Source organism: Cajanus cajan, chromosome 9 (genome assembly GCF_000230855.2).
Source record: "Cajanus cajan strain Asha chromosome 9, NIPB_CcT2T_4, whole genome shotgun sequence".
Taxonomy (NCBI): domain Eukaryota; kingdom Viridiplantae; phylum Streptophyta; class Magnoliopsida; order Fabales; family Fabaceae; genus Cajanus; species Cajanus cajan.
The window spans coordinates 51,504,385-51,519,549 of record NC_138525.1 but is presented as its reverse complement, the minus strand read 5'-3'; the positions used below and the strand labels follow the sequence as shown (position 1 = coordinate 51,519,549).

General features: G+C 29.4%; 2 protein-coding genes across 5 annotated transcripts; one reads left to right on the top strand and one right to left on the bottom strand.

The window, feature by feature from the left end:
* Positions 1-1,797: 1,797 nt before the first annotated feature.
* On the top strand, positions 1,798-5,821 carry LOC109816078 (two-component response regulator ORR3). 2 transcript variants are annotated; one of them, XM_020380945.3, is made up of 5 exons: positions 1,798-2,325; positions 2,482-2,579; positions 3,807-3,884; positions 5,048-5,121; positions 5,491-5,821. In XM_020380945.3, exons 1-5 carry the CDS (start codon positions 2,196-2,198, stop codon positions 5,723-5,725), a joined length of 615 nt encoding a protein of 204 aa, XP_020236534.1. In that variant the 5' UTR covers positions 1,798-2,195; the 3' UTR covers positions 5,726-5,821. The 2 variants fall into 2 exon arrangements, with proteins under 2 accessions (XP_020236534.1, XP_020236536.1); XM_020380947.3 differs by having other exon boundaries at positions 1,806-2,325; positions 5,054-5,121.
* Positions 5,822-6,015: 194 nt separating this feature from the next.
* LOC109816077 (protein disulfide-isomerase) lies at positions 6,016-11,769 on the bottom strand. 3 transcript variants are annotated; one of them, XM_020380942.3, is made up of 11 exons: positions 11,519-11,769; positions 10,315-10,345; positions 9,942-10,229; positions 9,672-9,860; positions 9,459-9,584; positions 8,718-8,855; positions 8,508-8,627; positions 8,210-8,327; positions 6,948-7,060; positions 6,507-6,700; positions 6,016-6,366 (listed from the first exon to the last, which is right to left on the bottom strand). In XM_020380942.3, the coding sequence occupies exons 1-10, from the start codon at positions 11,674-11,676 to the stop codon at positions 6,512-6,514; spliced, it is 1,470 nt and encodes a 489-aa protein (XP_020236531.1). In that variant the 5' UTR covers positions 11,677-11,769; the 3' UTR covers positions 6,016-6,366; positions 6,507-6,511. The 3 variants fall into 3 exon arrangements, with proteins under 3 accessions (XP_020236531.1, XP_020236532.1, XP_020236533.1); XM_020380943.3 differs by having other exon boundaries at positions 11,513-11,639; XM_020380944.3 differs by lacking the exon at positions 11,519-11,769 and adding an exon at positions 10,478-10,500.
* Positions 11,770-15,165: the final 3,396 nt, after the last annotated feature.

The following is a 15,165-nucleotide window of genomic DNA, read 5'->3' as shown; positions in this document are numbered from 1 at the left end:
CATTGACCATAAAATCGTTGGCTTCAGTCTTATTAGGCGATAGATGTCAACATTGCGTCCAATTTCAGGTAAGCACAATACCATAACCATATCCCTTTTAGTGATACCCGCGTGATCTTTTTTCAAATTAACATCTTCTTAATTATTCACCTTCTCCTAATTTTAGATGCCAACTAGTTACCTATTACTATATTAGATTACATGAATTAATTAAAATATATATATATTATCAACTTACAACACTTAAAAAACTGTATTTACTGTATTTAAGTTTTGTTGTTATTATGATAATCAAGGGAAACATGACAACAACAAATTTTAGTAAAATATTTGGTTCAAACAATTAGTCAATGGGGTGATCTATAAGTAAAGGACTAAATTATATTATAAGACCTTATTTAAATTAGGATTTTGTGCAACTTGCTTTTTCAATTCATGTCCATATTAGGCACTATCAATTAGTTGTTCAAAATCATACATTTTGTTAGTATTGAGCTCAATAAATTCGCATAGACGGGTATGAAGTCACACCCATTTTGTTTAATAGTATTGAGCTTATTGTATCTTTTCAAATTTTACTATTAATAATAGAAATTTTGGTTAGTACTGAATAGAGCATTCCTGATTATGCTATGTTCAAGTAATTATAATATCATTCATTTTATGCTTATCAAAAAATTAAACATAATAAAGATTTAAAATTAGTTGTTCATAATGACAATAGTTACAGGTACTAGTGAAAAAAATATCTCTAAATAAATTTTTTAATTACATTAAAATGGATTAGAATATGATACATATCTATTTCATTTCTAATGCCTAGCTATCAGAGTCCGACTTTTTCCCTACATATAGAAGGCTCTATAGCATGTGATACATATACAGAAAATCAATAATTTCTTCATGTTTACATCATTGTGATAAGAAAGCCATCATATATATTGAAAAAAAGATCACCTATTCCTAGCGAAATATATACTAAGCTAAAGTATCTGTTACTTGTTAGTTGGAGGACAGTCTTCCCAACCTATGCATGCTTTAAGATTTAAAAAACTAATGCATGTGATAGCAGTGAGTATTAAAAAACATGGAATTTTAAAGTGAAGATAGAAATAATTTGTTAAGACAAAGGAAGAAACGAATCATGCTGCACGTTTATGCATAATAAATAAATTTTTTATAACATCTTCCTTTTAATTTTTTTTTTTAATTTTCTCTTTATATGAAAAAATATTGAATGCTATTTATATCTTTAATACATTAAATAAATTTATTTTTCTATCTAATACTTTCTTTACAAAGTAGTAAGACTTTTGGGTGTACATATAATATCCATAATAATGTTCGAGTAAGATAAAATCATTTAAAAAAAATCATGCACATAATGCACTATTGTCATCTAATTATAAATTATTATAAATGATAAATTTATTAACTTTTATAATTACTAGCTTAAAAATTATACAAACAATATACAACACTAAGTCCAAACAATTCAAATTAATTAAATATCTACACACTCAATTAGATAAAACCATATATATGTAGGAAAAATTGCATAAATATATAACATTTACTCATAATAAATAGTTGTAACAAATTTGTTAATTATAATTATTACTTCTAAAAACTGTTTTAATCAATTAGTGAATCTTCTTATTCAACACACAATCCAATAAATTAAAATACAATTGAGGAAATTGAGGTGAAAAGAAAAGCACTTTAATGAGGTAATAAGAAAGAAGGGTTGCCTTAATTTTCAAAGTCTTTGATAAGTATAGACCAATATAATCCTATCCACACCCAAAATCAACCCTTTTTCCACCATGATGATGATGGAATGGGAACAAAGATCTTGGCTTTTTCCCCCTTAGCAATCAAATAAAATCCAATTGAAAGTGGAAAGAGAGAGAAAGTTAAGATTGGTAGTTGTATTAATGTGGTAGAGAATCTAGGGTCAAGATCATAGCATGAAGCACACATAAGCTTGTTTCTGTGCCTTCACAGTAGTTTTTCCTCTCATGCATTCACTTTAGTAGAAAAAGCTAAAGACAATTACATGCCACCTCTCATTCTCTTTCACCACGTTTCTCTCTCTCACGCACACACATGGTTGGTAATGATAAATATAAAACGAGTTTTCTAGTAGAAAAGAGTTGAGGGATAAAAAGATAGTTTATCTGAACACTACTGAGATGGAGCTTGTGAATAATAGCCAAAAGCTAAAACAGCAGCACCAACAGCATTTTCATGTTTTGGTGGTAGATGATAGTGTCATAGACAGGAAGCTTTTGGAGAGGCTCCTAAGAGATTCTTCATGCAAAGGTAGGTAGTAACCATGTTCTGTATTATGGTTTTGGCCTTAATTAATTGGAACATTATTAGTCTCTTCTCAATTCTTGCCATTTTGTGTCTAATTAATTAAATATTCAATTTATGATAGTATATATGTGGTTTTGGCTTGTTATATATATGAAGCAGCTACCTTCGTGGATTCTGGAGACAAGGCTTTGAAATATCTTGGCCTGCTTGGTGATAATGCTTCCTCAACTTCTAATTCAGAGTCATTGCAACAGAACGTAATAATCTTCTTTTTCCTTCACTTCTTCTTGTTCTTCTCTTTATTGTTGGGTTTTTTTTTAATGAGGTTATTTACTACATTTGACATTTGAGCTGATTTATTACTTATTAGTTTTAGGCTTGTAGAACAGGGTTAGTCTTTTGTTAAAAAGAAGAATATGCATAAGTTTATAATAAATTTTAATATTAATGTGATCATTATAGAAATGAATGAAAAATAATTTTACATAAATTTGTATGAGACATTTTCTTTTAACACTTTTATTAATGTTTTTTTTATTATTATTAGTTGAAAATCACTTATTTATGTGTCTCATTACTAAATTAGGAGAGAGACTTTTTAAATGAAATACCAGACTTACAATATTTATAATTTTTAATAAATTTTGATCAATAACAAAAAATATATTAGAAAGAGAGAAATGTGTTAGAAAGAGAATACTTATTTACAAAAGTTGCTAACATTAGTCGTGTTTACGAGAGAGAAAACATAGAAATGATTATAAATAACATATCAAATTAATTACGCAAGATACATCATCTTAAATATAAAGTGACTTTATAGTATTAAATATTTCTCTTTCATCGTCATCTTATATTCATTTTAGATCTCTTATATATTTCATTGATTAAGAGTTCTTTTGAATAATAATTAAAAATAAAATTATGAGAGTGAAAATTTAAAGTAGACAATATTTATATTAATATGGAGTTCTGTGTGTAAATACTTTCTAAATAACATGATAAAAATAAAATATAACTCACTCATCAAGATATAAATATATTTTCTCACAGATAAATACTATAAGATACCCTTACACTTACATTGACAGTAGAAATTGAACTTGTATATAAATACTATAACATAACCTCACACTTACATTGACAGTAGAAATTGAACTTGTATCATTTTGGGATATGAGTAAAAAAACTTCTTGAAAAATGCGTTAAAAACTTAGGATATACAAGTCATTTGATAAAAAACATATGCATTTCTATCTAACGTGGTACTCTCGTGGCAGTTTGATTCAGCATAATTTTCTTTACTAGAAGCGTATCAACTATATATACTATTCTCTTTTCATGAAATGTCTCTTTTGCTGACCCATCATGGGCATTTTTTCTCCCAAGCTACATTCTGATGCTATCTAGTTTTAGTAGAAGTATAATATCTTGGATAATAATTCTATCTATAAACATGTGATGTTGAATCTTTTGAATTACAGGGAATCAAAGTGAATTTGATCATGACAGACTACTGCATGCCAGGAATGAGTGGCTATGATTTACTAAAACGAATCAAGGTCAAAATTCAGTTCTCATTCCCCTTCCCTTCCCCCGTGAATCATTCATCATGTTTTTCACTAACGTGCAGAATGCCTAGGACCCGTTTTTTAATTAAACGGGTACAACAAAAAAGATTAATTGTTTTGATTTTTTTTTCTGCTAATATATGTTAGAAAAAATTTAAACCTCACATTGACTTTAAAGAGTATATAATTAGAAAATAATCTTCATTTTATGAACTGATTTTATAACAATGAATTAGGTCTATAACTCTTATTCTAAAATGTTATTAGAATTATTTTAGTTTCACCAAAAGGTTTATTTAGTTCCTTTTAACTTAAATTATATGTTATTTTTAGTTAATTAAGTTTTTAAATTTTTAACAATTAGGTAAATTTGGTTCATTTGTCAATTTTTTCATCTAATATCCCTAATTCTCATTTTTTTATCTAAATATTTGGATATTTATGATGAAGTTTTTTTACAAGGTAGTAATGATGAATTTAAGATATGAAATAATTAATTTTAAAGCTTCAGAGTAAAAAGCTTCAGAGTAAAAAAAAATAATAACTTAAAGGTTGGAAAAGAATTGTAACATGTAATTAATTAGAGTTTTTCTTATCAATTCTAATATTAGTTTTTTTTACAGGAATTTTAGAGTTTGAAGATGCGAAAAGAATATATATTTTTATTTTAGATGAAATTTGAATTTTAATGAGTAAATTTTGAGTAATCAAAAAAATGTTTAAAATAATTTAACATTTAATTTATAAATATTTAAGTAAAAACAAATATAAAAATAAAAAATAATCAAAATATAAAATTTATTTAATTTTAAAATTCTAAAAAAATAACTAAATATTTTAAAAAATAAAACGCAAATAATTCAAATAAAAAAGACTACAAATACAATTAACCTATAATCGGACAAGTTTTGTTTTTTAACCTTGGTATATCAAACAAACTTTATATATCTGTACCAAAAAAAAAACAAATTTATATATGGTAAAAACTTGATATTTAAGACTAGGCAGGCTGGAATTTTCAGCAACACGAAAGATAAAGAAAAGGGGAAAGATCAGATTTGAGGATCAAAGTTTACTTTTTCTTTTTTCTTTTCTTTATTTATTTGTTCTTTTTGTTTTCCTTTTTTTTCTTCTTTTGTTGACATTTGTTACAGCTGCAGGGATCTTCTTGGAAAGATGTACCTGTCGTCATAATGTCATCAGAAAACGTACCATCGAGAATCACCATGTAAGTTTTTCTTTTTTTAAACATTCTATATCCTTGCCAATAGTCGAAAGACAACATCTAATATAAAAAAACAACAATCTTTAAATAATGTTGTTACAATCTTCTAAAAATAAATAATATTCAAAAATATGTTTTCAAAACTCCAAAAAAAGAAAAATGAATATATGACATTCTCAAGTTCATATTTCATGAAATAATTTTTTAATCCAAGTAACAAAACAATTCTCATTGTTGATAAGAAATATGAATATTTTTTTTATTTGTCTATCACATCATTTATTATTTTTTTTAAAAAAATATTTTTCTTAATTATACAAATTGTTGTAAATAAATTGTTTATTTTACCATACTGAGCATGCTTTTGGACAGGTGCTTGGAAGGAGGGGCAGAGGAGTTTCTATTGAAGCCTCTTCAGCAATCAGATTTGAAAAAGCTTCAGCCATGCTTTCTGAAATCCTTTGAACAACAATCTGCTGACAGATCCGTAGCTTCTCACAATGACAATGATAACGAACGAACGGCATTGTCTCCGGAACATGGTTTTAAATTGCAGTTTGTATCTACAATTGCAACTACAATATTACGATTTTGGAACTCTCTATAATTGCAACACAATTATATTTGTAATTGCATCAAGTACATCTTCCAGAAATACACAGTTACTATAACCACACAATTTAAAATTGTGCTCCTCATTAAACCGTGTTCGGTTTCAGCAATTTTCCTCATTAAACCACAAATTTCCCAAGACACTGTAAATCACAGCATAAAACAGTTTGTTTTAGCATTTAAATCAAGTTGTTGAGGCATACGATCACTAAGCTTTGCCAAACACGGCCCAATTATTGCAAGAAGCAGAAGCGGGTAAACAGAGAGCAACTAAGCACGGTTAGATAATCATATTCATGCATGCCTCCTTTGACCAGAAGAAATCAACACATATTGAGAACAATTCACAAGGATATCAAAGAGATATGGAAAATTCATTGGTGATCTAAAGGATCTACTGGTTTAACAAGGATTAAAGGAATTTACAGCCACAATTTTTTATTGTCAAGCTAACACTACCCCAAGGAAAAAAAATCTACTTAATTCAGACAGAAAACGTATAAATGATAACAAAACTGAAAGGATAAAAGATAAGCAAAGAAACTAAGATCCTTAATTTAAACCTACGAAGATATGAAGATCCTACACATAACTTAGCGTGTGTATAAATATCCTCAGAGAGGAACAGCTGCATCCCTGCAAAAAGGGAAGACATTAAGACAACTAAATCAAAATGTGAATGAGGAACTATGGAAGACAGGTTTTATGGTAGGTTATAACTTATAAGCCAAACAAATGAGAAATGGAAGATGAACTAATGATATACACATATTTACCTTATTCAAAGCTCATCTTTTACTTGTTCTTGCTGATCCAGTTTATCTCGGTTCTTTTCAACAAAATCTATAATGTCTTCCTTCGTCCTATTTCCATCATACTGTGATATCTTTCCACTTGATGACCTGAAGTACATAGTTGGATAACCTTGTACATCAAAAGTCTCCCTTGGTATATCATTGGCAGTTGCATCCTGGGAAGGAGGTGCATGAAATAGTTTAGTAAAAATTATTATAAAAAAAGAATTATATTTCAACAAAGTTTATTTCTATAAAACCTGTATGCTATATTAGTTATTGTTGGAATGTTGGGTGGTTATTAGTGTATGAAATCCTTTTCCATTGTTCTGTGATTAAGCTACTTAAACAGTAGTGAAAGGTGATTGATTAAAATAAATATACGAAAAATCCTAAAAGATAATATAAAGATACGTTTCTTACCAGTTTTGCAATAAAAACATCAGGGTCACTTTGATATGAAACAGCAACTTCCTCTAATATCGGAGCCAACGTTTTGCAATGACCGCACCAAGGAGCATAAAACTCCAGCAAAACTGCAAGGTGTTTGATACAATACTTAACAAATTCATTCTCAATTGTTAACACACGAGAAAAACGAGATACAATAATTTAGATGTACAATACTACAATCTACACAATCATGGATACATAAATGGTATCAGACGGACATGTTCCACAAACTAAGCATGTGTTTGACTTCGCGTTTTATATGTAATGATTTTTGCATCAAAGAAGAAAAAGACACAGAAGCTTACATATCTTAGCATCTGGTTGACACGGATCAATTCATTTTAAACGCATGTCTAAACATGCAATAAAGAAAATAGTAATTTCAGCAGTTTATTTTTCAACACAAACATATGTCACAGAGAAACCAAGCAATTTAAATTATCAATTCTTTAAGAACTATAGAAACCTTGTATTACATTAACAGGAAATGTTGTAAGCCACTGTCAAATCCAGCTTCAGACAGTCGAGGAATTCCACTTTTAGATGAAAGCTTTTAAATTTTAATCACAAGTAGATAGAAGTTTGGTTAACACAATCTTGAATCCACCAGAGATCCAAGTGTAACAAAAAACGCCACAGTACTAATTCTTTAACAACGTAAATCCTCTAGATTGATAGCGGTATTAATCATTATATCATTCTAGCATATTAACCATTCTATTTTGCCAAAATCTTTAGTTTTAGTAAGGAACAGTCAAATCAGTTTATATTAAATTTTTTATTTCAAAGACCAGAGTTTTTCCTTTTATGTTAATAGAATAACTAGGGAAAAAATGAGTTGAAAAAAGATCATTACTTTAACCTTGAAATGTCCAAGTAACAGTTTTTTTTATGCAATATTAAATATTAGGAAATTGATCAGAGTAATAGTAATGCTTTGAATAAGATTTTACACACAAAATGTCACACAAGGCCTTTTACATTTTTCTTTAAAAAATATAAATACTATTAAAATAGTGTGCAAATATTTGTGTTTATCTCCAGCTTTTAATTTTGTGAATTATGTTTTCTTTCATATTCCCGCTTTTCCTTTTCCTTTGTTTTTTCCAGTCACATTTCCTTTAATTGGAAAGACTTCTTTGCAGTCAACCAATGTTAAAGAGAAAGGAAAATTTGAATGGTTCTATTATGTTGCAAACGTAGTTATCAATCCTGGATAGTAAAGAGTATACCATTTGTCCCTGAGTTGAAAACAATGTCATGAAGACTGTCTGCAACTACCACTTTAACAGGTTCATTGTTAACTTCAGGAATAGGTTCAGACTTCTTATATGGTTCAACATTTCCATCCTGAAATTATACAGAGAAATAGTTTGATTTGATGAAAAACAAACTGAAAGAAAAATAACATCAAGGATACAATTATTTTAAAATTAAAGATATTACTATACCTCCTAACTACTAAAAATAAAGATACCACCAAATTAAAGTTAGGCCAAAGATATATATTAATAATTGAATGAGCATCACCTTGTATGCCTTCAACCAAGTTGCAATATGATCAGGTTCCAAATTAGTTTTCAGAAACTTCTTCCCATCATTATGTTGAATGACGATTAAAGGCACTTGGTTTTCCTTAAGACCAAAATACTGCCAGGACAAGCCAAATTCATGATGTCAAATATTGATATATGCAGAGAATAAATATAGAATCAGAGTGCAAACTCTTTTGATGCAAACCTGGAATGCACCTTGACTAGCCTCAATGTCTCCCACTAGAAAGCTTATGTCATGTTGTCTATATTGCTCGGCAGATTCACGGTATTTTAATTTGAGAGAATCAGCAGTGTCAGCAGTGAAGTTGATGAACATCATTGCCTAACAATTTCAAAATATGAATTTAGAATTCTAGAACACTAGAGAACTAAAGAACTAGTTAAAATTATCTTCATCTAAAGTAGCTAGTGAAAATAGAAAATCTAAATAAATATACATATAATTGTTGCAATGGAAAAAGTGCATTAACAAAAAAGAAAAAATGAATTCTATCATGAATTGTAAAACAATATGTATATGTATAAACGTGGGATGGCAGAGTAAACTAAAACCAATCCTATTTTTCAAGAGTGATGGTCTAAACCTACATACATTACACTTGAAATAGATAATGAAATAAGTATTTGCCCACGAAAATTTGGATGTTATTGAATTCATAAATTTTTCCAATCCAACATGATAATAAATGTGGATATAAAATAGGGGTGAGATGAACAAAAGCAAAAGAGAATAATAAATATTTAGAAACAGGGGTAAATGTCATGAAAACAAGCAAATTATGGAAAAGTAGAAGGTAATCCACAGGAATGATAATAATAGAAGGGGGAACTCGGTAACAATATGAAACACTGCTACAATATAAAATTAAGAAGAATCCTCTAGCTTAATATTGAACAAATAAAATAGTGCTGGAAAGCATATTACCTTCACATGTGGATTGTCAAAGAATTTGACAACAAAGGGGTGATTGCTTGGGTCATTGTTAAAGACAGTCACAACGGGGACACTAGATTCTTCAACAAATTTCTCTAAAGCTTCGAAATGGAAATCCTACAAGCATCAAACAGTTATCCACAGCCAAATGAGAAACACACTAAACTACATAAAAGAAATTTATCTGCATAAATCAACAATTACCCGGAAGTCAACGAAAAGTTCATCAAATGGCTTGAATAATCTAACTATTGGCCCAGCCACTGATGATTCTCCACGTGGAAGGTGTTTGGCATCCAAGGTGTGACTAAAATCATATTCAGAACGCAATTTCTCTGCCAATGCAATAAAGTTCTCAAACTCCTCCCCAGAAAATTTTGGGAAAACCCCAACCTGATAATGTTGGAAAATAAGATTTTAGGCCGATACAAATCAAAGCTAAACATAAAAGCATGATGATGGAAGATCACTTACAATAACAACTTTATTTTCGCCAATCAAAACTTTAGCATCATCAGCAGATTTAATTTCTGTTGTTGCAGGACCACTTTGCTTCTTCAAATAGTCAACAATGCCGTCTGCTTCACGGGGACCTTTGTAATCTTGAACAACCTTGCCCCCATTTCTCAGAATCTTAATGGTTGGAAATCCCTGAACCTGAAATTCGTTTGCAATTTCTCTGTTCTTTTCTTCATTGGCATCAACTTTAGCCAAAAGAACCGGAGGATCATGGCTACTCAAGATAGAAGCAGCTTTCTCATACTGCAGGAATAAAATATAATAGAAAATCAGCATTCACATATGTTACCAGGTGAACTTAACAAAAATAAAATCTGAAAAACACTACCTCTGGAGCAAGCTTCATACAGTGGCCACACCTAGAAAGAGAAGAAAACGAAAATGAATTATATATCAAGAGTTATGAGTAAAGAGAAAGAAAATTGTTAAAACACAGTTTCAGTGAATAGATAGCCCAGAATATTTAGTTCAATGACTGTGAGCTCAGTTACCCCTCTCACAAATTTCTTGTTAGAAATATATTACTAGCATTTCTTGTTTAGTTATCCTCTTACAAATTTTTCTACTACTTTATAAAGAAAGTGCCAAATAAAAAATAAAAAAGTAAATACATTTTAATGTGTTGAAGATGAAGAACACGCTCAATAAGACTGAAAAAAGCTTCTTCGAATATAAATTAGAAGTATTTTTGAAAAAATTATTAAAAAAACTTTTAATTTCTAGTAAAAAAGCCTTTTCAAAAGCTCTTTTAAATTTATAGCGAAACATGTCTATGAAAAAGATAAGAAGGATCAGTGAGAATATTTTGCAAACTAATGTAAAATTATTCCTTCTCATTAGAAAATCCAAATAATCTTGTGCAGCACTAAATTAAGTAAAATGTCAGTCTTCTTAGGCACATCCCAAAGATTTTTTCAAGTTAGCCAGATATAAGCTTAGAAGTATTTTTAAAAATTATTATTAAAAAATATTTTTATTTTAAATATAAAAATTCTCAAAAATACATCTAATTTGAATTTAAACAATTTTCATAAATCCCAAGCGTGTGGTTCAGTGGTAGGGGTTTATTCACGCTTAAGCAAAGTCAGGGATTCAAATCCTGCATTGTGTATGCAACCGCGTTAAATCTTAGGAGCGATGGATACTCCAGGAAACGAAAAAAAAAACAATTTCTATAACTTAAAATTTTTTAAATTATTTAAATACAATTTAAAACACTTTCCAAAAAATTTCTAGAAAAATAACTTTCAAAAATATTTAAATTTATATAAAAAAAAAAACTTTAATTATTCAGGTAATCATGCAGCATAAATTTAAACAGAGGTTTTGTATCATCCCATAGTGTTCCCATGCATGGCAAGGTGGGGTCCACCACAGCATATTCATCTTTTTTCCATACTCGTGGATCCCGATGTTCAATTATAAGGAATAGTTACTCTAATTTAAAAAAGAAAACAATAGTTGAGATCTGGAATACGAATGCGGTTGATGAAGAATGCGAAAAAAAGAAAAAGGTAGGTAGATACCATTACCAAGGTGCGTAGAACTCGACGACGATGAAGTTGTGTTTGGTGACGGTGTTGGAGAAGTTGGAGCGGTCCAAAGTGAGCACGAACTCCTTTTGTGCGGAGATCGACGCGAAGAGAGAAAGAAGGAATAGGAAGAAAATGGAAAGCATATTATCCGCCATTGATTTGATACACCAAACACTCAACTGTGAAGCGCTCGCAACTCAGTTAGCGGAATATGGCATTGGCAATGCATGTGACTCATCCAAACTCACGTTTTTGTCCCTTTTCTTATATTTATTTTCAATTATTTGTCTGAATAAAGGTGTGTTGATAAATTATAACCTTAAAGTTGGAAGAAAAAAAAAACCATCTAAAAAAAATTATGAATTTAACGGAATAATTTATAAATTATTTTTTTATCAGATTTTGAAAATATATGTTTTAGCTTGTATATATAAATATATATTTTATGATATTCTAATATTTTGTTTTATTTTATTTATTTATAATTGTGAAATTATCACGTGTATGTATATTTATATTAATTAGAATAATTGTTTGTTTTGCAAAGTGTTTTACATTGCTCATTTTCTCTCACACAGTTATTTTCATTTAAAAGTTCTCTCATCTCATCGAAGAAATATACTTTACGTTTTTAACATCTATCTAAAAATGTATTTTATGTTTTTCATATTAAATGAAGGATGAGTTATCTAATAAACGGTAATTGAATATATAAAATATATATATATGTTTTAATTTTAAAATTTAAATATTATCTCTTTACATTATCTTTATATTTACTTTAATGTTTTTTAACTTTATATTTTTATTTCAATATTTCTTTTAAAAATTATTAGTAGTTAAAAATACTTTATATCTAGATATAAATTATTTATTATAAATATAGAATATAATTTAAGTTTAAAAAAATTATTTATTACAAATTTTAGTTATAAAAAATAAATAACTATCAATTATGTTGTACAAGCTAAAATATTAAATATGTTTATTTATGAAAAAATATATATTTAAAAAAATATTTTTGTAGCTATTTGATTAAAGATATATAGATATAATTATCAAGTTGTGTAAATTTATTTTTAATAACTTATAATACTATTATCTTTAAGAAAGAAACCAATCAAGTGATCCACTCACTTGCAAGTACATCACCATCATATGCTATTTAATTTTATTCCAAAATGTGTTGTTTCTTTTATTATGAATGAAATGTCTTAAGTTTGTTTCCTTAAAAAGATATTTATATTACTATTAACTATATAATAACTTATAAATGAGATGTTTAATATTTTTATTATATTTATTTTTGTAATAATGTACTTTGAGTCAATAATTCTCTTAGCTAGTTTATGTTCTATATATGTTTTAGGTGAGTTAGAGAATCCCAAAATATGAACCCTTTCTTCTTATTCTTTTTTTAGTTTCAGGAAAGTCTTCGAGTTGGGTTGTTAGGGGTTGGATTCTACTTCAAACTTCTAGAGCTAATGATCTATGGTGTAGTGCGAAGCTTCATGAAGCTCGACTATTTTATTCTTCCTTCCTCTTCTTCATTTTTGGTGGTTTGGAGTCAAGGTAAAGGAAATTTGGAGCATTTTGTTGTTAGATTATTGTGTTGCATGTTGTTGTGCTTACACCAATAATGAGTTCATGTGTTGAATTTTTGAATTACATGATGAAGTTGTTAGGTTAAGGTGTTGTGAGAAGCATGTGAAGTGAATTTGACGATCTTGAATGATCCTTGTTGCATGTTGTGTTTCTGGTTGGAAATAAGTGTAAAATGTTGTATATTGTGGATTTGATTGTTGCATGCTTGGTTTGGCTAAATTTCAAGTCTTAGAGTGCAATTTTCGTAATCTACAAGTGTAGAATCTAAAGTTATGTTAGGTGTGCCTTTAAACGAGGGTCTCTATTATGCTCACACTAGGTGCAAGATTGGTGGTGCCGGGTGTGAGGAGAAAGACTTGCCTCAGGTTGAAGTGGCATCAGACATGAGGTGAGAAAATTGACTTTGCCTAAATTGCCACTGAACGTGAGGAGAAAGAATCACCTCAGATTGGCATAAGGTTAAGTGTGAAATTTTGCCACACCAGGCTTAAGGTCCTAGGGGTTCCCTACCTTAGTCATGCTAGGCACGGGTTGAGTGGTGTCGGGTGTGAGTGAGGCAAAGGACTCCTTGCCTCAATGATGTCGAGGCCAAAGTATGTTGCACCGGGCATAGATTACATTATGAATACTTGTTTCTTGATGAATTGTATGGTGAACATGGATAGAATTGTTAAGTCTATTACATGTTGTATATTGTATGATGATGATAGTTCTATATATATTGATTTGGGATAATATATGTAGATGTTTGTATGGTTGAATTGTAGTTAAGCATTTGTATGTTATACTTGATTGAGATGTTGAGCATTGATATGCTATTCTGAATGAGTTGATAAACATTGGTATGTTGTAATGTAATGGTTTGATTTGATCTCTATATGCATTGACCTGGGTAATGTATATAGATTATGTATGTTGAGGTGTTGATGTTAAGAATGTTATGGGCATTAAAACATGTTGATTGGCTTAGGACTGGAGGAGAGGTGTTGTTTTTGAAAGTTGAAGATCTCATATAGAGAATCTTGTTATGACGCTTTAAGAGGTCATTCGTTGAAAACCCTTCTTAAATAGGTGTAAAACTATTGGAGTAGATTTTATTGAGTCTTCTCTAGGTCTTTAGTTAATATTTGAGTAAAGTATAAATTCGATGGATACAACTCTTAATTGATTACTGGAAAGGTTGCATGGTACCTTGAGAATAGTCAATGGGGTAATTCCATATGTGACTTGATAATGTATGTTAAGGTCATGGTACACCTATATCTAGCTATACTAGCCTTGATGGTGGAATCAGCCTTTTCTAGTGTAAGTGGTGACACTTGAGAAATCAAAGGAGGGATTGTTATCCCATTTTAATTGTCAATCTAGCGGGTGCATTGGACATGAAAACAATCAGGTTAGTATAATATGGTCAAGTCACTTAGACTACTAAGGTGTTTTAGGAGATTTTCATAGGTGAATGCATGACGATGCATTAATTGTTGTGTGTGCATGTAATGTGGTGTGAGTTGATTGTTGTTCATATACACTGGATGAATATCATGTTGTATGGTATGATTGTAGTGAATGTGTTTGAATTGCTTGGTGTTTAGCTTTCAAACATGTTGATTGCTTTGTTGAATTGGTGACTGTTGTGAACCATGAGGTGTTTATAGTTGATTTATAATGGATGTTGATAGTAGCATGGATTTTTTTTTTTATACTTGTATATTTTTGAAATCTAACTTACTCTTGTATGTTTTTCTTGTGGTTGGAACAATGATAATCATGATTTTTATGGAAGTAGGATAGGATGAGCTGGAGTTGAGCTGTTAAAGGCTTCTACTAGGTCATGTTGTTGGTGATATAGTCTTTGATTACTTTTGTTGGTCTGTATAGACGTTGCTTGACTGAAAACTTAGAATTTTATTTATTTGGTACTTATCAAATTACTATACATATCCTTGTATAGTTGTTTTAGTTGTATTTACACACACACACACACACACATATATATATATATATATATGTCATAGTGTACATATTTTGATATTGTGAGT

What these genes read in the sequence shown, in the direction of transcription:
- LOC109816078 (XM_020380945.3), top strand. Translation starts at nt 2,196, where the DNA reads ATGGAGCTTGTGAATAATAGCCAAAAGCTAAAACAGCAGCACCAACAG. An exon ending in CAGAGTCATTGCAACAGAAC is followed by an intron (nt 2,580 to 3,806) that starts GTAATAATCTTC and finishes TTTGAATTACAG; the next exon opens with GGAATCAAAGTGAATTTGAT. An exon ending in ATTTACTAAAACGAATCAAG is followed by an intron (nt 3,885 to 5,047) that starts GTCAAAATTCAG and finishes CATTTGTTACAG; the next exon opens with CTGCAGGGATCTTCTTGGAA.
- LOC109816077 (XM_020380942.3), bottom strand. Translation starts at nt 11,676, where the DNA reads ATGGCGGATAATATGCTTTCCATTTTCTTCCTATTCCTTCTTTCTCTC. An exon ending in GTCGAGTTCTACGCACCTTG is followed by an intron (nt 10,346 to 11,518) that starts GTAATGGTATCT and finishes TTCTCTTTCTAG; the next exon opens with GTGTGGCCACTGTATGAAGC. An exon ending in GCGAAAATAAAGTTGTTATT is followed by an intron (nt 9,861 to 9,941) that starts GTAAGTGATCTT and finishes CAACATTATCAG; the next exon opens with GTTGGGGTTTTCCCAAAATT.